Source organism: Euphorbia lathyris, chromosome 2 (genome assembly GCF_963576675.1).
Source record: "Euphorbia lathyris chromosome 2, ddEupLath1.1, whole genome shotgun sequence".
Classification (NCBI taxonomy): Eukaryota; Viridiplantae; Streptophyta; class Magnoliopsida; order Malpighiales; family Euphorbiaceae; genus Euphorbia; species Euphorbia lathyris.
This window is the reverse complement of record NC_088911.1, coordinates 75,290,631-75,314,328: the sequence shown is the minus strand read 5'-3', so window position 1 is coordinate 75,314,328 and position 23,698 is coordinate 75,290,631. Positions and strand designations below refer to the sequence as shown.

Sequence of the window (23,698 nt, the reverse complement as noted above, 5' to 3'; positions counted from 1 at the left end):
ATATATATATATATATATATTTAAAACTATTTTAAAACGATTTTAAAATACGTGGGTTTTGGGACGGGCCCGAGGACGCGGTTGCTGTCGTTTGGCAGCAGCCCTACTGCGCCTGGCCCCGCCGCTCCGCGGTTGCTGCCGCGAGGCAGCAACCGCAGGACAGCGGCCGGGTTGCGCCGTGAGGCGCGACCCGAGCTGCTGTCCATTTATTTTTTTTATTATAGTTATATATATATATATATATATATATATATATATATATATATATATATATATGTATGTATGTATATCAGTTTTAAAATGGTTTTAAAACGATTTTCAGAAAATAAGAAAACCTATTATAGATTTTCCGTTTTATCTTTAGAATCAATAAAATTAACTTTTATCAATCTAACTATAAAACAAATAGATTTTGTTATAATGATTATCAACCAAAATAATTAGGAACATATGCATAAACTATTTTAATTAACAATTAATTAAAACTTATTTATCTTTAGAACTAATTAATCAAAATAGATTTGTTAATTAACCTAACTATAAATATTTATTCAATCTGATTGAAAAACTTCTAAATTTTCATATATGAAATAACGGATTTAACGCAGGCTCTGATACCACTGAAGGAAAATAGGCAAACGTTTGGCAGCGAAAATATAAAAATTTTAACCTTTTTCCATTAACCCAAGATCCGTTAATCGTTATTTCATATAAAGAGGGATAGAAGGAAATACCTTTTGATGTTCTATCTACTGTTGCAATCGAAGTGCCCACAACTCTTACTTCGAGTTCCCGAGCACAAGATAAAAACACAATCCAAAATCAAGTTAGATATCAACCGTATAAAACAATCAAGAATAGATTGTCTCTAATAAATCAACACAATATCAAGGAATAAGAGAAAGAGATGAAAATCAATTGAAAGGAAGGAAGCGGTGGATAATCTCGTCCTCAATACTGTGGGTCGAAATTCTCTCTCCCGGGTTGTGTATGTGTATTTCGAAAATTACATGTAGGGGGTATTTATATTCTCTTGTATCTAAACCCTAGTTAGATAGAATTAGGTTACTGAATAAGAATTTAATTCGGAATAAAATTCTTATTAGTTATTATCTATAAATATATCTAAATATAAAGATAATAATAATAACCTTATAGGATAATAATAGGAGCAATTTAATCTCATTAAAACTCCTAACTTATTTATCCTTTAATTAATTTAATTCACAATTATAATCTAATTAGAATTGTTAAAAATCAAATTAATTATTTATGTATTTTACTACATAAAATCGCCCCCCTCATTTACTGGGCCTTAGTGGACTCAGTTGGGCTTCCATCAATTAATTATCATCTGTTTCTTTTTTGGGCTCCAAGTCTTATGTGTGACCCATTAGGTTCTTATTGCTTCTAGCCGTACTATTAAATTAATTTTCACAGAATTATATTTAATCTTTGCATAACAAAATGAGTACGCGAAATGTGATTAGCAAATCCGAAACATTCCCCCAGAGCTATAAGAAGACATGTTGATTCTGTCGTTGACCTTTCCGTATTAGTTACAGTATAATTCGATCCTTTATCAACTACATCCTTGAACTGAATCTTATGACTATGGATAATGTCAAGTCACATATAGCGAGACGTTCGTTTTACTTGTACAGGTCGAGTCAACTCCAATTAGATAGGTTAAGTGAAATATGTATTTCAAGTCTTAAGCTATCACCTTCCAAGGATTTAGAGTCAAGTCTTCCACAAGCAATCCTTGGACGTATCTCCCATTTATCGGGAGTGACAAATGCTCAATCCAATGTATAATTATCCTGCAATTACTTCCTGTGACACCCAACATCTGCCGTTCACACCCCAGAGTCATCTCTATTATGGATCGTGTTACAACAGGATCAAAGCATCACATTCCGTATTCCAGAATCACTAATTAACATTCCTTTGAGTCTGAGGATTACTTATACCTATTAATACCAATGAGATGAACAGGTGACAAGGATGAATCTACCCATCCTGTTATCTCAAGTCGGGTCCCCAATCCTAATGAACTCCCTTTCATTGGATCCATGCAACTGTCCAGATTATCTGTATATCTGAAGCTTGTGAGATCAGCTCTCTGTCTTGACAGAAGACATTGTTACATGCAAGTCTTAACAGTGATATGTCAATCCTAAACATAGTACTTGACTTGGGGTGGTTTTAAGTTTATTATAAAGTTTCGTCTCACTTCATGCTTGTATGAACACTTTACAATCACTTTAAACAAACTTAGGGATTTCCTTTTATTAGACTTATTTAGTTCTTTAAAAGGGGTTGCCTTTATATAGTTATGAAACCATATCTTATTAAAACAAATGACATAAAGAACACTTCATTCATATTTAGTTTATATCCTAGAACAATTGTCTATAGGACACTAAACCCCAATACTCTGACATATCCCCATTAATCAAAACTTGAAAGACATGAGAGGAAATGCAAGCCACAATAATCTTCCTCCAATTATCCGGGATCCCAGCTTTCTCCAAACTATCCAGAAGAAAGCCCCAGTTAATCCGATCGTAAGCTTTTTCCAAATCCAGCTTAAAAGCCACAATACCTCGCTTCCCCTTCTTGACCTTCATTGAGTGAACCATCTCCTGAGCGATAACAATATTGTCCATCATCTGTCTTCCTGGGACAAAACTCCCTTGATTCTGGCTAATGATTTCAGGGAGAATACACCGAAGTCTATTAGCCACAATTTTGGTGACCACTTTATAAATCACATTACAAAGACTAATAGGTCTCATCTATAAGAAAGAGGACGGCTTCTCTACTTTGGGGATTTGGACCAGAAGAGTTTTATTCACAAGCCTAATATCCTCAGAGCCTTCAAACACCCCTTTAATAAAACTGTAGACCCCCTCTTTAACAGTCTCCCAGTGCTTATGATAAAAACCAGTCGGAAGCCCATCAACCCCAGGAGCTTTAGAGGCACCAATGCTAAAAACTGCCTGACCAATCTCTTTAAGATCGATAGGGCAAAAAGCTTCAAGAACCTTATCCTCACCGGCTTTAGGAAAAGCAGACACAGTCAGAGCGCAATCTAAGTCCACCGGGTCGTCTTTGAATAACTCTTTATAGAAATTGAGGGCCAAAATACGGATCTCCTCATCCTCATAAACCCAGTTACCATTCGGATCTTTAATAGCGTCAATCCGATTCCTCTGCCTTCTTATAACCGTAGACAGATGGAAGTACCTTGTATTACAATCTCCCTCCTTAATCCGGGTTTTCCTTGATTTCTGAAACAAAAGTAATTCCTCTTGCTTTAGGACTGCTTCCAACTCATTTTGGAGAGATCTCAGAAGAAAACTCATACTATGATCAAAGTTGATTCCAAGCAACGTTGGATACCTTCTATCCTTCTCAGAATTTTCTGCTTTCTTCTTAAGATATGGCCAAAAAATTTCTTGTTCCAGCTAACCACTTTACTTCTAAAATCTTCAGCTACCTGTAAAACATTTGAATGAGGTTTCCAATTCTCATGAACAAAGTTTTTAAAATCCGGGTGAGATTCCCACGCAACCAGATATCTAAAGGGTCTCTCCCCTCTAGGACGAGGAGCTCTTACCAACCTGAACAGGATAGGGCAATGATCCGAATGACGGAATGGGAGATTAAACATGACCACATCTGGAAATCTGCTCAGAGCCACAATGTTAGTATAGACTTTGTCCAAACGAACAAAGGTACTATTACGCTTCCAAGTAAACTTGTGGCCAGCAGCACTTAGGTCCGAGAGGCCACACAAATCCATATCCTTTTTGTGATTAAGACACCTATTGATGTAGTGATTACCACATCCTCTTTGATCACTCATAACTGCAATATCATTAAAATCCCCGGCCACAAACCAGGCCTCCACCATATTCGTACTAAAAGAAAACAGAGCCTCCCAAAGACGTTTATGGTTTGCCAGAATCAGATCAGTATAAACAATAGTGATAAAGAGAGGTTTATTACCAGGGGAGGAAACTTTCCTATGAATAAACTGATTATCAATCTTGACAATATCAAACTGGACCAGATTAGGCTTCCAGAAAAGCCAAATCCCATCAGCCCGGCCAATAGCCTCCGATCTAACACACTTCCAATTTCTAAACACTCTAACCACCTCATCAGCTTTAACTCCACTGATCTTAGTTTCCAGTAAAGCAAAACAAGAAGGATTAAACTGTTTAATTAAATCTTTAACATGGATGCGGGTAGCCTTGCTAGCCGCTCCTCTAACATTCCAAACGAACAAATCCATAAGACGGAAGACTACTGACCCCAGGCCCAAAACCCTAGACCAAATATTGATTAGGGGCTCCTATGAGCCTAAAAGAGGTACCAGCTGGCCCCCTTTTAACCAAGAATTCCAAAGATGATTGGTTATTCTTATGACTACCCTTAGGTTTTTTCATACTTGTTTTATTAATACCCATAGCCTTTCCATTTTTAGGCTCCACACCGAGTTTACGGATATTAACCTCATTGTGCTTATCTTTTTCCTGGGAGGCAAGAGCCAGGGAACCACCTTGGACCTCTTCTTTGGATACAAAAAGAGGATTAACTGTCTCCATAATATTAATTGCCGACTCAACTGATTCCAACCCTGGCATCCTCAGCTCAACATCCTCGGTCGAATGGTCAGAGACATGATCATCCTCAATAGTAAGCGCCCCAAATCTAGACCCTGAGTTGATAACCAAAGTAACACCAGGACCTTCATTCCTTTTAGGGAAGGGTTTCTCTTTTACTCCAGGACTCCTTAGGACCATATCAGTATCCTTATTGATGTCAGGAGGACGATTCTGAACAACTGACGTACGTGTCCTTCGTCTTCCCGTCCTCTTAGCAACCATCCAAGGGCCAAAATTCCTCCCATCTCCTTGAATCCCTTCTTCTCTTGCTTTCTCAGCTTCAAACCTCTTCCACCACCTTCTCCCTCTTTGGGCAACCCTCAAAAGTATGACCATACATCCCACACTCATAACAGATATTATGGATACCTTCATATTCAATAAGATAAACCGTATTTTTTAGACAAAATTTAGACAAAAGGGCTTCGCAAGGTCAATATCAATACATACTCTAGCAAACTTTCCTCTAACTGCCCCAATGGTAGTTTTATCCACATGGTGAAATTTTCCCACAAGCCCACTTATCTTATTAAGGAACCTTTCATTATAATATTCAATTGGGAGGCCCGGGAATCTCACCCAAGTCAGAATTCTATTCACCGAATAATCATGTGGATTAAAGTTAGGGACCCATGGCCTTAAGGCCAGAACATGATTGGATATAATATATGGACCCCCATTAATCACCGCATTATAGTCTTCAGCTCGGGTAAATTTAATTACATAATATTCATTTTCTAAATCAGTTATACTGACTTTCCCTTTTTTGGCCCACTGTGCCTGAATTCTCTGAGCAAAATAATTGAAACTAATTCTTTTTCCAAGCACCGTCACTATTAAAGATAATTTCCAATTAGCCCTAAGGCTACGTTTATCATCCAAGGAAAGCCTAATCACCGGGCATAAAGGATCATCCTTTTCCCCATCCTCCTCGTCTGAATCAGAATAAAGCTCCTCTGAATCACAATCTAAAAGTCCATCAGAAAATAAATGCTCCTCCTCGACCACTCCCATGACCGTATGTTTCCACGAGTTTTTCAAATTCAACATAGCCGGTGCCTTACCAAATCCCTCAGCCACCTTGTCCCGATTACCCCCTATCAGCTAAGGGAATAGCTGAATTTCCACAACAAGCCAGGGCAACGCTGTCCACCGCAGGACCCCTGTTGCCTACGCTAAACCCCGCATCACCATCCCCTTGGCCATCACCCTCTCCCCCCGACCTAGACACAAGAATTTCATCCTTGCTAAAACAAACAGCCGCAAGACACTCCCCCGCCCCGACCTCTCCACCTAGATCCCTCCCATCGCATCCCTTCCGAAACCGTCGGATCTCCCCATCACCCCCCAAACCAGATCCGCCGGTCTCCCCCAAAACAGCCACTTTCGAATCCCTTTCTCCCCCCTCCCTTATCCCACCTGACTTCGAGATCCCGCCCAATCCCAAACCTGCCGCTGGAACATCCTATCCTTCATTCCGCCTAGCGCCGCCCGCTCCTTCTCCCTCGCTCTCACCGTTGACACCATCGCAAACAGAATCCTCCGTCGAGCACCGCCTGAAAAAACTAGATCTCCTATTCGCCCAACGCCGCTCGAAGACCTAAAGAGAATTGCGACCTAGAGATATGGATTTTATAAGTAAAATATTATTAAGTATTAATTATTTTTATTTTATATTTAGATAAATATTATAAAAAATATATTTTATATCCTCAATATTAATAAATTTTAATTAACATTTAAACTTTAAGGGTTAAAAAAATAACTAAAAGAATTATTATTGAATTTTTAAACTTTAAGGTTAAGTCTACATCTTTTTTAATTTTTATAAATTTATTGAATTTTAATAAATTTTTAATTTTTTCATATATTTTTTTGGTAGGAAAAGGAAAAGAAAAACAAACAAAACAACCTCATAAACTAACCCGGGATTAGTCTAGGAAAGCTAACCCCCACAAGATCATCTGAGAGTAAAGAAAGGAGGAAGTCCGGAGGATGCGAGAAGGTTGAGACCCCCAACATCCTCACATAGCCCTCTGCAGCAAGGCGGTCAGCAACCCTGTTCTGCTCCCTGAAGACATGTCCAAAGATGATGGACTCGAAGGAAGGACATAATCTTTTGATCCCTTTCACTAAATTTTGGCTACCCAAACACAAAGCCTTGTTATCAGAGATAATTTTAACCGCCTCAAGGTTGTCAGATTCCACCAGAAGCCTTTTCACACCCAGATTCTTGGCAAGCCTAAGCGCAGAGAAAATCCTCCAGAGCTCGGCAGTGAATGAAGAGCCCACTCCTAGATTCTGAGCAAAACTAGACACCCAGGCACCACCAGCGTCTCTTAAAACACCACTAGCCGCAATTATGTCGTCCATAAGACACGAGCCATCAGTATTCAGCTTTACTATCCCCTCCCCAGGTCTACTCCAACCCAATAGATGAATCACATTCCTCTGGATAGTACTAGATGAACTATCCTCCTTGAAGCTATTAATAATAGTATTAATTTTTTTAGAGAAAAAAGCAAATAAATTAGGAGAGACAATTGCTCCTTCTCCAAAAATATCAGCATTTCTCCAATGCCACAGCTGGTGACATACAACCGCAAAGAGGATAACACCATGCTCAAGCTCAGGCAATAACAAACCCCTAACTCCATCTATAAACCAATCATGATCAGAATATGCCAAGAAATTAGGGAGCAGATGGACCAGAAGAATTTCCCTCCACACATTTAAACTCTTCACACAATCTCTAAGCACATGGCAGATAGTTTCTGCCTGAGTTCTGCATCTGCTACAAGTATCAGCCTCCATTAAATGGCGTCTTTTCCTTTCCACATTCGTAAGCAACCTATCTTTTGCTCCAAGCCATAGGAAACTCCTTATGCGATAAGGAACTTTCGAGTCCCAAAAGTTCTTCCAAGCGACTAAAGGAGGAGGATCCAAATTGAGATAGAATGCCTCGTACGCAGATTTGCAAGAATAAGCCCTGTTGTTCGTAAGGGACCAACCGTGATTATCCCCATCTTCCTCTTTACTACTAACTTTAACTCTCCAAATCTTCAGGAGTGTTTCCAGATTAAGGAAGGCCTCAAATCTCGACCAAATCCAATCCCCCTCCGAGTCAACCACATCAGAAATACTCCAATTTTGAATTTCTAGAGGCGACGGAGAATTACATATCTCTAATAAAGGCTTCTTCCCCAGCCAGGTGTCATTCCAAAAACTAATAGATCTGCCATTGCCCACCGACCAACCAATCCCAGAACAGAACTCAGAGAACACGGCATTAACCCCTTTCCAAAGGAAGGAACAATTAAGAACTCTCTCTTTAGGGCCTCCAAAAATCCTATCCTTTCTGTATTTACCACACAATAGCCGAACCCAAAGGGCCGACGGGGATTTCCACATTCTCCAAAGAAGCTTTATTAACAGGACTTTATTATTGTCCCTAGATTGTCTAATCCCTAACCCTCCCATATTTTTAGGTTGGCAAACTTCCTTCCACGGAACCAAATGAACTTTCCTCCCCTCTTCTGAGTTCCCCCACAGGAACCGACGATTGATTTTATCAAGGCCATTAAGAACTGGATCTAGCAGCTTACAAGCTTGCATTAAGTGATTGGGAGCCGCACAGTTCACCGATTGGATCAAAGTAAGACGGCCTGCAAGAGAAAGGGTTTTAGCTTTCCATTTCGCATAGTTATTATTGGTTTTATCGAAGATCTCTTTAAAAGAAGTTTTCGAAACTCTATCACTATGGAGAGGAACCCCCAGATAGTTACCAAAAGCCTTGGTGAGAGGAATACTAGAAATCTCACTCATCTTCTTACAGACCCTTTGGTCCATATTCTTAGAGCACAACATCCTAGACTTTTGGATGTTAAGCTTTTGACGAGAAGCAGAACAAAAGTTATTAAGGATATTCATAATCACACCAATTTGCTCCTCACTTCCTTCAACAAAGATCATCACATCATCAGCAAAGAACAAATGAGTGATCGTGGGACAGAATTTATTAATGGACACAGGATGAAGCCTCCCGGTGCTAACAGCATCTTGGATAAGATGAGTTAGCCTCTCCATAGCAATAACAAATAAGAATGGGCTCATAGGGTCCCCTTGACGGATACCCCGGGAAAGAGTAAACTCCTCAGGAAAATCCCCATTAATCAAAACTTGGAAGACATGGGAAGAGATACAAGCCTCAATTAAATTTTTCCAACTATCCGGAATCCCAGCTTTCTCCAAGCTATCAATAAGAAATCTCCAGTTAATCCGATCATAGGCTTTTTCAAGATCCAGCTTCAGGGCCACAATACCACACTTACCCTTTTTGACCTTCATCGAATGAACCATCTCCTGGGCGATAACAATATTGTCCATCATCTGTCTCCCCGGAACAAAACTACCTTGATTCTGGCTAATGATCTCAGGAAGAATACACCGAAGTCTATTAGCCACGATTTTGGTAACCACCTTATAAATCACATTACATAGACTAATCGGTCTCATTTGTAAGAAAGAGGAAGGCTTCTCCACTTTAGGAATCAGGACCAGAAGAGTTTTGTTCACAAGCCTAATATCCTCAGTCCCGTCAAAAACCCCTTTAATAAAACTGAACATTCCCTCCTTTACAGTTTCCCAATGCTTATGATAAAAGCCGACCGGGAGCCCATCAACCCTAGGAGCTTTAGTAGCACCAATGCTGTTGGAAACGTAGACTTAGATAGAGCTCCATCTAAATCCACCGGGTCTTCTTTAAATAAATCTTTGTAAAAATTGAGGGCCAAGAGATGGATCTCTTCATCCTTATAAACCCAATTACCATTAGGATCTTTGATAGCCTCAATCCGATTTTTCTGCCTTCTGATAACAGTAGATAGATGGAAATACCTTGTATTACGATCGCCATCTTTAATCCAAGTTTTCCTTGATTTCTGAAACCAAAGTAACTCCTCTTGTCTCAGCACAGCTTCCAACTCATTCTGGAGGGATCTAAGGAGACAACTCAAACTATGATCAAACCTGATTTCCAAGATACGTTGGATTCCTTCCATCCTCCTCAGAATTTTTTGTTTCCTCCTGATAATATGGCCAAAGATGTTCTTATTCCAGCTCACCACATTACTTCTAAACCCTTCCGCAGCCAGTAAGACATTAGAATGGGGTTTCCAATTATCATGAATAAAGTTTTTAAACTCAAGATGAGATTCCCAAGCCACAAGATACCTAAAGGGTCTTTCCCCTCTAGGACGAGGAGCTCTCACCAACCTGACAAGGATAGGACAATGATCAGAATGACGGAAGGGAAGATTCAACACAGCTGCATCAGGAAACCTGCTCTGAGCAACAATATTAGCATAGATTTTGTCCAAACGAACAAAGGTACTATTACGTTTCCAAGTAAACTTGTGTCCAGTAGCCCCAAGATCCGTTAGACCACACAAATCCATATTCTTTTTATGATTAAGACACCTATTAATATAGTGGTTTCCTCCCCCTCTTTGATCACTCATAATAGCAATATCGTTAAAATCTCCAGCAACAAACCAGGCGTCCACCATACTCGTACTTAACGAAAACAAAACCTCCCAAAGACGTTTACGATTGGACAAAATAGGATCAACATACACAATAGTGATAAAGAGGGGTTTATTACCCGGGTAAGTAACTTTACTATGAATAAACTGTTTATCCATCTTCACAATATCAAACTGAACCAGATTAGGCTTCCAAAACAGCCAAATACCACCAGCTCGGCCAGTAGCTCAGACCTGACACACATCCAACTTCTAAATACTTTAACCACCTCATCAGCTTTAGCTCCACTGATTTTAGTTTCCAGTAAAGCAAAACACGACGGGTTAAACTGTTTAATCAAATCCTTCACATGGACACGGGTAGCCTTGCTTGCCGCTCCTCTAACATTCCATACAAACAAATCCATCAAAAGAGGAAAGCAAACACAGGCCCAGCCAAACTAAACCAGATATTTATTTGGGGCTCCTAAGAGCCTAGATGAGGCACCTGCAGACCCCTTTTCTCCATGAGACTAAAAGAATTTTGGTTATTCTTATGACTGCCCTTAAGTTTTTTCATATTCAATTTATTGACCCTTATGGTTTTCCCATTTCTAGCCTTAATACTGAGTTTAGAGAAACTAACCTCTTTTTTCAACTCTGAGACTTGAGGATCTTGAACCTGAGGACAATTTTGGGATACTTCTTTGGCTTCAAATAGAGGGTTGACAGTCTCCACATTATTCTCAACTGGATCTGTAGGTTCTAAGTCCGACATCTCCAACTCTGATTGATCATCAGTAGGTCCAGGGTCCTGATCACCATCCACGGGAAGAACCCCAAATCTAGATCCAGAACATACCTCTAAGGGGATGTTTGTAGCATCACATTTCTTTGGACTAGCTATTTCCTTCCTTCCATAATCATTCTGGAGCAGGAGCTGATCATTACTAATGTCAGGAGGGAGATTATGGGCCACAGGAGCGCGTGTCCTTCGTCTCCCAGATCGCCGAAATTTCTTCATATTAAATTTATTAATTTGATATCTCAAAATATCATAATATTAAAGAATTATTATTATTACTATACCTTTTATTAATATTGTACTATATGTTATAATGTTAAATGCGAATAAAAATATAATTTTCACATAATTTTTTTAACACCGATTAAAATCCGGTTCAACCTCGATTGAACATCTAACCCTTGATCTTATATGTATTTCAGTTTTTCTAACCAATCCGGTTTTGACAACCACAATCTTTATTACTCCGAAATTCAAGGGATCCAATTATGAGTTTAACTTTTTATATATTTACAAGAAGCAATAGATAGTCTGATTGACACAAACATACTGTCATTACAAAATAATCCTATTATAATTTATATCGGGTTGGGTTAATTTATTGTTTTTCAATTTGTCGATTATTTTATGTGCAGTGCAGTGTATGCGTAGGAATGAAAAGTTATAATTTTGAGAAATTTCAATTTCAATTTCCATTTCAATGTCTGATAAAGCAGCTTGACTCTGGAACCCTCCCTCCCTCCCTCCCTTGGCTTGCTTTCTTCTTACTAACAAATTGAAACAAACCCATAAGAAAGCTTGAATGGATTCATTAGTATTCCCTACAAAACTATGTTGCAAAAGCAAAACATACCCATTTCTCCTATCTTCTTCTACCCTTGCTTTCAATTTTAAATCCTCACAAGTACCAACGCCTAGGATTAAATCTCACAAAATTCGCTGTGAATATGCACCCAAACTCAATAATGGCTCTTCCTCTCCTGACTTCGACTCTCGCTTCCTCGACCGGGTATTTACTCTTTTCTATTATTCTTTTAGCTGCTTTTCTTTCTGTATTGTGTCCGCCCGCATATGGAACTATAGTATTTAGCAATCTTCTAAATGAAGATTTTATAAGGCATCCTTTATGCGTTGTCCTTGAGAATGCTTTTTTGTTATAGTATGAACCAAAGCAGTAACCAAATGGATTTGTATATTTCTCCACTTCCTTTTCTCATTCTTGTACATAAACTCTTTATCTTTTTAATAGATGAAATTGGTTGTTGTACACCAATTTAGCAATAGAGTAAAGCTCCTTACTTTTGTACTTAATACTTGCATAAAGCATACTAAGTGTAAAACGATAAACATGAAGTACGCTTACAACTGCTCTGAAATATACCCTCTAGCATTTATATATAAATAAAACCAAAGAAGAAGTGGTCATTCTTGTTGTCTCTAGGAGGATTTATGGAAGGGAATACTCCTTTCTGTCTCGCTTTTCCTTGTCCAAATTACCTTTTTCTTTTTCAATGATGCTTAGATCCTCAGTTATAATTTGAACTGAAACTATGAATAGAAATATTGATCTCTAATACATTACAAAATAAGTAACATATATAATTGTTTTCATCATATAAATATTTTTATAGTCTCATTCTTTTGCACAACAATCTGCTGCAGTCCAATGTTCCAGAACATCAAACATGTTTGGAACAATTGCAATTAGTATAAGATGTACTTTCTATTGTAATTATCATGAAAAGAGAAATGATTTCTGTGTAAAGTAGTATGAAATGCCATATAATCACCAAATTGTGTACAGCTGGTGATTTTATGCAAACTAACTTTCTTCGTGTTTTGCTTAAATTTTTGGTTACATATAGATGTGTAATTTTATGTATCAAATTTTGTGTGTGTGTGTGATTAGCTGCCTTATCAGTGTACATATCCTTGGTTGGTAAACTTTATTATCAGCCACTCCGGTGACGAGGACTGTGGCTTAACCACATGAAAGTGTCTTGACATGCACATGATCTAAAACATATGACAGGATATAGCATTTTATCTGGTGCTTCCACCACTGTAATTCCACTATTTGAAACAAAAGGGGTGGGGAATACGGAACTGTTTAAGTTGTCTTTTGTTATTCATTCTTTTCGGGTCTGGTTACATATATGAGCCCTTTTTGTCACATGATTATTGTAGTTGACCAATCTGAAATTGATATATATATGTATTTACATACAATATTCTTTTCCAGCAAAAAGCACTGGAGGCAGCATTGAATGAAATAAATAATTCATTTGGTAAAGGAAGTGTTACGAGATTGGGTAGTGCTGGTGGAGCACTGGTGTAAGTTTCTTGTACCGAGATAATCTCTCTGATTTTTCTCTTCTTTTTCAGTATATTCTTGTGCTGTTGTTGCATCCTTTCTGGATATTCTCTTAAGTAGACCTTACACATTATAATATTTAATTGCAGCGAGACTTTCCCCAGTGGCTGCTTGACACTAGATTTTGCTTTAGGTGGCGGCCTTCCAAAAGGGAGAATTGTTGAGGTATCAAATTTTCATGTGGTCCTACTTATTTTTGTCTTACTTTGAGGTGATTTCATATGTATATCATTAATAAAAGACACCATGTGGTTATGCTGGGCAGCGAAAGTTCTGTCACTCATTTTGATTTGTGTGATTGTTGATATACTGTCTTGAGCAGCTTTCAAACACATTGATGGTTGAGAAACTACGAAAAATACAAAGAGGCTAAAAGGGAAGTAAAGAAGGTCATACGAGATGCTAGAGCAAAGGTGAATCGGGATCTGTATACCAGATTGGATACGAAAGAAGGGGAAAGAGACATATATAGAATTGCTCGGATGAGAGATAGGAAGACGCGAGATCTCGGAAAAGTTAAATGTGTGAAGGATGTGGACCAGCAAGTCCTAGTTGGAGATAAGGATATCAAGGAACGATGGAGGTCCTATTTTGATGACTTATTTAATGGAGATCGCAGACAAGATGTGGGAGATATAAGTATCCATCACGATATGATAAATCATGAATGCCTGCGGAGAATTCAAAAAGAGAATTCAAAAAGGTGAAGTCAAAATGGCATTAAGTAAGATGAAGTTGAAGAAAGCAGTAGGACCTGATGGCATCCCTATTGAGATTTGGAGATGTTTGGGAGAAAGAGGAATCGAATGGTTGACGACGTTCTTCAACAAAATTTGGAGAAACAATAAGATGCCATCAGAATGGAGGAAAAGTATCTTAATCCCTTTGTATAAGAACAAAGGCGATGTCCAAGATTGTGCCAACTATCGGGGAATCAAATTAATGAGTCACACTATGAAACTTTGGGAGCGAGTGATCGAACAAAGGCTAAGGAGGACGGTGAAGATCTCGGAAAACCAGTTTGGCTTTATGCCGGGAAGATCAACTATGGAAGCCATCCATCTAATGAGACAATTAATTGAGCACTATCGAAATAAGAAGAAAGACTTGCATATGGTTTTCATTGACTTGGAGAAAGCATATGATAAGGTACCAAGGGAAGTACTTTGGTGGGCCTTGATAAGGCAAGGCATTTCGCGGAAATATATTGACATCATAAAGGACATGTATGAGGGAGCATGCACGACTGTACGTACTAGTGTTGGGAAGACTGAAGAGTTTCCTATTACTATTGGAGTGCATCAAGGTTCCGCACTAAGCCCATTTCTTTTTGCCATCGTTATGGATGAACTAACAAGTTCACTTCAAGATGGTATACCATGGTGCATGCTGTTTGCAGATGATATTGTGTTGGTTGATGAGACGAAAGAAGGAGTGGAGAGGAAGTTGGAACTATGGAGACAAACTCTAGAATCTAGAGGTTTTAAGTTGAGCCGAAGTAAGACGGAATATTTGGAGTGTAAGTTTAGCGGCCATAGGAGTAGGGAGGCAGGGACAATCACCCTAGATGGGAGAGTTGTTCAGGCCTCGGATTGCTTCCGGTATTTAGGATCTATTATCCAAACGGATGGAGAAGTAGATGGAGATGTTGCTCATAGGATTAAAGCTGGTTGGTCGAGGTGGAAGAGTGCTACGGGTTTCCTTTGTGACCCCGGCATGCCTAATAGATTGAAGGGAAATTCTACCGGACGGCAATTAGACCAGCATTGTTATATGGTACGGAGTGTTGGGAAGTGAAACACTGCCACATCCATAAGATGTCGGTGGCGGAGATGCGTATGTTGAGATGGATGTGTGGTCATACGAGGAAGGATCGAGTGAGTAATGAAATAATTAGGACAAAAGTAGGGGTCACATCTATTGAGAACTATGAAGCACGGACTCTTCCCCGGGGTCGCCGTGGCCGAGTCGGACTCGCCGGACACGGGGACACGGCGGGGACACGGCCGGAAAGTTGGACACGGCGGGGGACACGGCGGGACACTGGGGGACTCGGCTGGGGTAAAAAAGTTAAAGATTAGGGTTTTTTTTTAAATTAGCTATTCTTTCTCTCCTTCCTTGCGCGACCATCTCCTGCAAATCACGATTCCATCTCCTTCAACATCACGATTCCATCTTCTTCCTGCGCAAATCAATATCACGATTCCATGTCCTTCCTGCGCAAATCAACATCAGAAACAATTCCTTATCTCCTGGGTTCTTCTTCTCATGTGCGATTCTTCTCCTGTTCTTCTCCAGGGATTCTGATTTTTGGGGTTCTTCATCTCCCTTCCCTTCTAATTTCATACTTCTAATGACTTATCTTATTATGTATGTTTTTTTTTATGCATTAGAGAATGATTTATTTGTGATTTAGCCAGTTTTTTTAAATATTTTTATATTTAATATATATATATATATATATAATTAATTATATAAAATTTGCTGTGTCCCCGCCGCACTCGTGTCTCAGATTTTCCAAAAACGCCGTTTGCCGTGTCCGCACCCGTGTCCGCACCCGTATCCGCACCCGTGTCCGTGCTTCATAGATTGAGAATAAAATGAGGGAAAACCGACTAAGGTGGTTTGGCCATGTGAGACGTAGAGCGCTTGATGCGCCGGTTAGGAGAACCGAAGAGTGGCAAAGGGATGTAGTAGTGAGGGGTAGGGGAAGACCTAAGCAAACTTGGAGGAGGGTGATCGAGAGTGATATGAGTTTCCTGGGAATTAAGGAAAATATGGTAGTGGATAGGACGGAGTGGAGGGAGCGAATTTGTGTTGCGGACACGACCTGATTTCACGGTTTTATATGATGGTTCATGTTAGCCGACCCCGAATCATTTCGGGACTAAGGCTTTGTTGTTGTTGTTGTTGTGGTAAGCATGTGATTTTGGCCTTCAACACTTGAGTGATGGGTTTTCCTGTTTGGTCAGTACTTGTGCTTTGTCCATTTCCAGTCATACGGTAATGGAGATTTTTTCTGGCATGGCTCTAAAAATATTCTTCTTTTCCTGCCATTTGTAGCATATGACACAATAGAATATGAACTAAGAATTCGTTATTTTTTTTAGGAGCTTTATTACTTGTTCAGTTGTGGCACTTAATCTATCTAATCCTTATATTTATGCCAACTGTATTTGCCTTCTCTCTGCATAGTGTCAAAACTTCTTCCATTTAATTGACTGAATTGCAATGAACTTTTCATACTGCAAATAACAGTTTTGTTATAGTTGTTTGGTTGTATTTTTTATTTCCATTACAAACAGTTATTTTTCTTTGCAGATATTTGGTCCAGAAAGTAGCGGGAAGACCACTATAGCACTTCATGCGATTGCAGAAGTTCAGGTTCTCTTCATTTTCTTGTTACTTCTAAGTTCTGGTATTTTATTACATGACTTTTATTGATGGTCATTCCTATTAAGGACCATGAGGTAACTGTTCGATGCAGAAACTTGGTGGCAATGCAATGCTTGTTGATGCAGAGCATGCTTTTGACCCAGCATATTCAAAAGCACTGGGAGTGGATGTGGAAAATTTGATTGTGTGCCAACCTGATCATGGCGAGATGGCACTTGAAAGTAATATAATGTTCTGGATTATGACATTGTATCAGTTTTTTTATTTAAAATCTGCTCAGTGACTAAAGAAATAATGTGGAATGCAGGTATATTTGGAATGATAGCTCATATTTTGAGGTCTAACAGCATTGCCATATTTCAGTTGCAGATCGTATGTGCAGATCTGGTGCTGTAGATCTTATTTGTGTTGATTCTGTGTCAGCTCTTACTCCACGAGCGGAGATCGAAGTGTGCTATCAACTTTGACCTCTTTTGATAACTTTGTATGTATAATAGCTGAGCTGCTTTACCTTTTTATGACTTGCCACAATTGTGTTTTATCCGTAGGGTGAGATTGGTATGCAGCAAATGGGTTTGCAAGCACGCCTTATGAGCCAAGCACTACGTAAAATGTCAGGAAATGCTTCAAAAGCTGGTTGTACTCTCATTTTCCTTAACCAAATAAGATACAAGGTATTGATTGATTATGTTTAGCATCCTCTTCAGTAGGTATATATAAGTCATTATATTGTAGTTCTGCAAGATCATTAAAAAAAGGGCGGCCCGGTCGCACTATGCGTCCCCGCTGAGCGAGTGTCCGGGGAGGGGTCCCACCACAAGGGTGTACTAGGGCAAGCCTTCCCTGCCAATTTATTTGGCAAGAGGCCGCTCCTAAGACTCGAACCCGTGACCTCTTGGTCACACGACAACAACGTTTACCGTTGCGCCAAGATCATTAACTATCATTAATTAATTTTATTTTCCAGTAACTAAATATTCTTATCAATTTGCTAGATTGGTGTATATTATGGGAATCCAGAAGTGACAAGCGGAGGAATTGCTTTGAAATTTTTTGCTTCAGTTCGTCTTGAAATACGTTCTACAGGGAAGATAAAATCTGTAAGCACCATTGCTACTTCATAAAAGAAAAGGCCTTACAACTGCTTAAAATGTTATTCTCTCTTAAGATCTCATTTGAGGAGCATGAAACTTTGATTTCTTTTCCTCTGCCGTCTATTTTCACGGAATTTGATGGATGTGAATTGCTTAAAGTAAAGTTCTATGGCATCATAGGCTAAAGGAGATGAAGATATTGGGGTTCGTGTTCGTATTAGAGTTCAAAAGAGCAAGGTATGTGAAAATAAAAATTTGAGTGCTACTACATGTCTTACTTCATATGGTACTTTCTATAGAACAATTGGTTATAGATAGTTATTACTTGTTATATCGAGAGGATTTGTGCTGTCTTCAGTTTTTGCGATATTTTAGGACATCAAGAAGACGTGATGATGTGAATAAATATAGAATAAGATTCAGAGCATGCATTTCTACAGTTTATCACTTTCACTTGGATAGGTTTTTGCATATAAATATGTTTTCCTTAAATCAGCTTGTGCTTGCAATAAAAATCAAAACTCTTCTGTAAAAATGTTTATATCTTTTTGTTCACTAATAAGATGAATCAACGTACAATTAATATTGTTATATGTCAAAATGCATACAACAGTCTGATTATTTACATATTTTCATTTGGGTAAGATACAACACCTCCTTGACCTTCGAGTCTTTGACTTTTGGGCACTGTACGCAGTTTGAAGTGCATTAATTTTTTAGACTCTCGGATTCTGTATAAAGTAAAACTTTCAGCCCTGAATCGAACCCTAGATCACTTGGTTCAACTGGCTCTAATACCATGTCATGGAACCGTTTGAACTAAAAGCTCAAGCTGATAGTTAAAGGTCCACATCATATTAATATCTGACACCAACTGTAACATTCCCCCTCAAGCTGGGAGTGTAGATATTAATCATGTCCATCTTGGTACATATATAGTCGACCCAATTCCCTAGTAATATTATAGTAAACACATATACTAACTCGCTCCTTGTTCTGACATGTGGAGTAGTGATTAACCCATCTTCTTGTTTTTCCCGAGTAAAATGGCAGTCAACTTCTATATACTTGATTCTTTTGTTAAATACAAGATTATTGGCAATATAAGTAGTTGCTTCATTGTCATACCATAACTTCATTAGTTTCGTCTGAGCAAACCAATCTTACCTAGTGGATGACATACCATACAAGTTCACATGTAGTCTATGACATAGCCCTATATTCAAATTGTGCACTCGATCTAGGTATCACACTTTGCTTTTTACGCTTCCAGAATACAAGATTGCTCTAACAATACACAATAACCAGCAGTAGAATGTCTATCTGCAAGATTTTTCGTATAATATAATCAACATCTCCATAACCTTTTATAGCCGATGACCATAGTTTTGGTATTAGATACCATGACCTGGAGCACCTTTGAGATATCTAAGAATATGACTCATAGCCATCCCAATGTGAAGTCCTAGGAGATGACATGAATTGGCTTACAACACTCACTTGGAAGGCAATATAAGGTTGGGTGATTATGAGGGAGTTCAACTTCCCAACAATTTCAACATTCTCAAGTAAATCACCATCTTTAGCTTTCAACTTCACTTTGATATCATAGGCGCATCACAAGTCTTTGCATCAATCAAACCAACATCATTTGATAAGTCTAGGCAATATTTCCTCTAAGTTAGACAAATTCTCTTACAGTTTCAATTCCTAAGAAATATTTCAATGGTCCAAGGTCATTTGTTTTAAAACAAGTCACAAGGAATTCTTTCAACTTTGTGATTCCAGTAAAATGCATCCAGAACTAGATGATGAAAAGAACACAAAATGATCAGATTCACTTTTACATAAGCAAAATTTAATCATTGTAGCATTGGATCTCCCAAACCAGGCACACAAAGAGATTGTTTCAAGTTGTACAAGGATATTCATAACTTGCACAACTTCTCAGTCTCCCTTGTGCAACAAATGCAGGTGATTGCTCCATATAAACCTCCTCACTTAAATTACTATTTAAGAAGACATTCTCAATATTGAGTTGATGAAGTGCCCAATTGTAAAGTAGCAACCAAAGCAATTGTCATGAAACCAATTGACCTAAAAGTTTAAGGTGATAGTTAAGGCCCAAGAATAACTTTTATAATTACGTCTGACACATCCCTTCATGTGAATGCCCCTGGGCTTGAAGCGTGTACATCGGTCCATCTTACCATGTATTGAAATTCCATCAATAAGTGGGGTTGCCAGGATTCGAACCCTCGATCGTTTGGTCTAAAAGGTCAAGCTGATAGTTAAGGTCCAAGAATAAATTTTATAATTATCGTGACAAGAATATATAGTCAAACTGAAGAAAGTTTGGTAACTGGAGAAAAAGTCTCAAAATAGTCTATGTCATATGTCCGAGCATAACCATTTGCAACCAAGCTAACTTTCAACCGAGCAACATAACTATTAGGGTTCATTTTCACAGTGGTCACCCACTTACAAGCAATAGATCTTTTTTGGGAGGAAGAGATGCAAGATCCCAAGTATGTTCAAGTGCTTTTGGTTCTTCTTTCATTGCTTCTTGCTAACCAGGATGAGGCAATCTTTAGTAAGAGACGTGGAAACAACAACAAAATCTAAGAGCATCTTCAACAGCCTCTTAGTTGGGCTCTTAAGTTAAAATTTGAGGAGAGGGAGAGTTAAAAACCAACTCCAACCACCTCTTAGTGACTCCTCAAATCACTAAAAGCCTCTCCATCCTCTCTATTATTGAGGAGCCTCTCTCCACTCCTAGTCCCTCCTTATTTCACTTTTTATTAATAGTTTATTATTGAGTACTCTCTGTCCTTCCACTATTGGTAAATATAACAACACTTAATAATTTTAATGAAAAAATAATAAATAAGGAGTGAATATGAGGAGTATTGTTGGAGATAATATGTATTAGTTACTCCTCAAATCACTAAGAGTCAATTGTTCATATTGTTTTTAGAGAGTGGACTAAGAGTCTTTTGGAGATGCTCTAAAGACCCTACAAAAAAACTTGGAGGGTGATTAAGGCATTATAAAGAGGCTATAAGTGGGTGTACCTTGATGGAGAGCTAGGAATGTCAATGCTACAATTAGGAGATGGTGAAGGATTCGGTGTCTGGGGCGATAGGAGGTGCCTCAGTCGCATGTTGTACACGTCGAGAATAAATTTGACGAACAACAAGGCAAGAAGGAACAGAAACCTCCTGCTCGCTTACAGTATCAACATAAAAACGTCCTCAAATGTGCTAGAGAGAGAAGAAGAAGAAGTAGCAGAACTAAAGAAAGGAGTAGTCTCAAAGAAGGTAACAGCAATAAACACCAGGTAACGACCCAAGGAAGGAGAGTAATAACAATATCCTTTTTTGTCATCTGAGAGTAACCCAAAAAGACACACTTGAGTGATTTGGGATCAAATTTTGAGACTTGAGGTCACGTCTTGAACAAAACACGTACATTCAAAAACCCGAGGAGGAAAGAAATAAAGTATTGGATGAAAAATATAGAGTATGGGATTTGACTTTTAAGAACAGAAGAAGGCATCGGTTATTAGAAGAGACAGTGGAAACAACATTGCCTTCCTGAAAGCTTTTGGACTTGCATATGAAACATCGATGTTACATGAAAACCGAAACGGATACGAATTTTTTTTCCGTGAACTAGATAATGATATTTATAGAAAATGCAAACGTGGGTAAACAATAAGAATATATGGATATATCTATAAATTTTTAAAATTATAAGAATCTATGTTTATTTTCTATATATATATATAGGGATAAAGTACCAAAATAGCCCTAAGGTTTTTGGTGAATAGCCAATTTGGCCCCCACATAAACAGAGAGAATGCGAAAACTATATGATTTGTATTAAGGATTAATACACATATATATACATGAGTATGCTATACATATAGGGCGGCCCGGTGCACTACGCGTCCCTGCTGAGCGAGGGTCCGGGGAGGGGTCCCACCACAAGGATGTACATATAAATTGGCTATACATATAAATAAAAAAAATAATTAAATCCACTCCCTATGATCTGGGAATCTAAACTCCCATAATTAAGGTATACCAGCTGTAACAAATTTTAATGAGAGAAGATTTAAATGCATATTGACAAGTCTCAAGAGGTCTTCTAAATATGTATTATGTATTGCTTTTGCTTCTGACTTTATGTTTTTTTTTTTTAGAGCAAACAATTGCCTGATTAGTTGTTATGATAGGTATCAAGGCCGTACAAGCAAGCTGAGTTTGAAATTATATTTGGGGAGGGAGTAAGTCAACTGGTTAGTATTGCAATATGACACTGGTTAAATTGTGCATGTTGCTCTGTCCATTTTGAATTTGATTCAATATGCAGGGTTGCATTCTGGATTGTGCTGAAATGATGGATGTTGTGGTAAAGAAGGGTGCTTGGTATAGCTACGGAGACCATAGGTTTGCTCTTAGACTTTGTTATTGTTCTTGGTCCAATTTCACTTCTAGTCTTTTTCTCTCTCTTGAATTATACCTATCTGTTTGTCCTACTCCGTGTAGTTGAAGTTTAGGAATTAATGTCAGGAAATTGCTATGACTAGTATGATCTACTCAAAATTGTGGAAGACTTGTGCACAATCTGCCTTTTTTTATAGCATAAGCAAGCATAATGGTGGCTTTTCATATTAGCTTTGACTAGTCCAGTGCTTTGAATATGTAAATAAGTTAAGTTGTTTTGAAGAAACAAAATTTCATGGAAAAGTTTTGCAAGCTCATTGATTTGAAGCTTCTTAATTTTCTGTCACGGGTGGACTATGAGTACATTAGCATGAAGGGAAAACAAACCCATTTGTTGTTGGCAATGATGAAGAGAACTAGTAATAACTTACAGTTTGTTTCTCCAACTGCTTATGATTGGTCTTGAAGATGTTTTATACTACTAGTTTCCGATTAACAAAAGTGTCAGACTATTATAATATGCTGAGTTTCAGATTTTGTTGTAGTTTTTAGTAATTTTCTTAAAAAAACTCATTTTGTTTAGCATAAACATAACGGCTTATTGTTACTGTCTCTGGTTTTGATTTGGAGAAGATTGGGACAAGGAAGAGATAGAGCATTACAGTACTTGAGAGACAATCCTCATGTTCATGAAGAAATAGAGAAGGTCAGTTGCATAATCTTTTCTAATTGATGCTATAGAATGATACTTGTGGATTCTTCATGAAATTCCCTGTATATAGAACTCTCACACTGTTTCTGCAGAATTACATACTGCATTTTGAATAATAACGAGTAAGTTTGTTTGTTTTTCGTTTGATTGGCAACATAGATTGTTAGATCCATGATTGCAGACGGAACAGTAAACACAGATGCTGTTTTCTCGAGGAACCCATCATTGCCTATTCAAGAAGAAAATGAAAATGCTTATGAGGAGATCTAAGTAAATGCCAAAAGGACAGAGGTTTGTGGTTGAAGGCAGACATCATATTCATATTCAGTTTTCTTGCATTTTCCTCCTTCCATGTTGGGGGAGCAACAACAGTCAATTTGTCTGCCAGTTCAGGGGTGGCTCAAAATGCTGGTTTTATTTTTTGGTTTCCTTGGCAGTTATGTTAATTGTATTGTTAGGAATGACATTCAATCTAAACATTTTATTCTGAAGAAAACAGGATTATCAATTACAAAATGAATGGAGTTTTGATCCCCAAATTATGGGGATTCAAATATTTCTTAATACGTAACAATCAAAGTTAATCTGTAAGTCAATAAAAAACAGTAAAAAAATTGATGTTCATTTCCAAGGTTAGAAAAAAAGGACATCAACCAATGCCAATT

At 38.2% G+C, this 23,698-nt stretch overlaps 1 protein-coding gene across 1 annotated transcript; it reads left to right on the top strand.

Moving 5' to 3' along the window:
* Window positions 1–11,644: 11,644 nt before the first annotated feature.
* Window positions 11,645–23,597, top strand: LOC136218627 (DNA repair protein recA homolog 1, chloroplastic). Its single transcript, XM_066005636.1, has 13 exons — window positions 11,645–12,015; window positions 13,249–13,340; window positions 13,470–13,545; window positions 16,702–16,764; window positions 16,868–16,997; window positions 17,140–17,225; window positions 17,325–17,450; window positions 17,772–17,876; window positions 18,051–18,107; window positions 22,111–22,173; window positions 22,248–22,324; window positions 22,955–23,027; window positions 23,193–23,597. Exons 1-13 carry the CDS (start codon window positions 11,809–11,811, stop codon window positions 23,301–23,303), a joined length of 1,266 nt encoding a protein of 421 aa, XP_065861708.1. The 5' UTR covers window positions 11,645–11,808; the 3' UTR covers window positions 23,304–23,597.
* The last annotated feature ends 101 nt before the right edge of the window (window positions 23,598–23,698 follow it).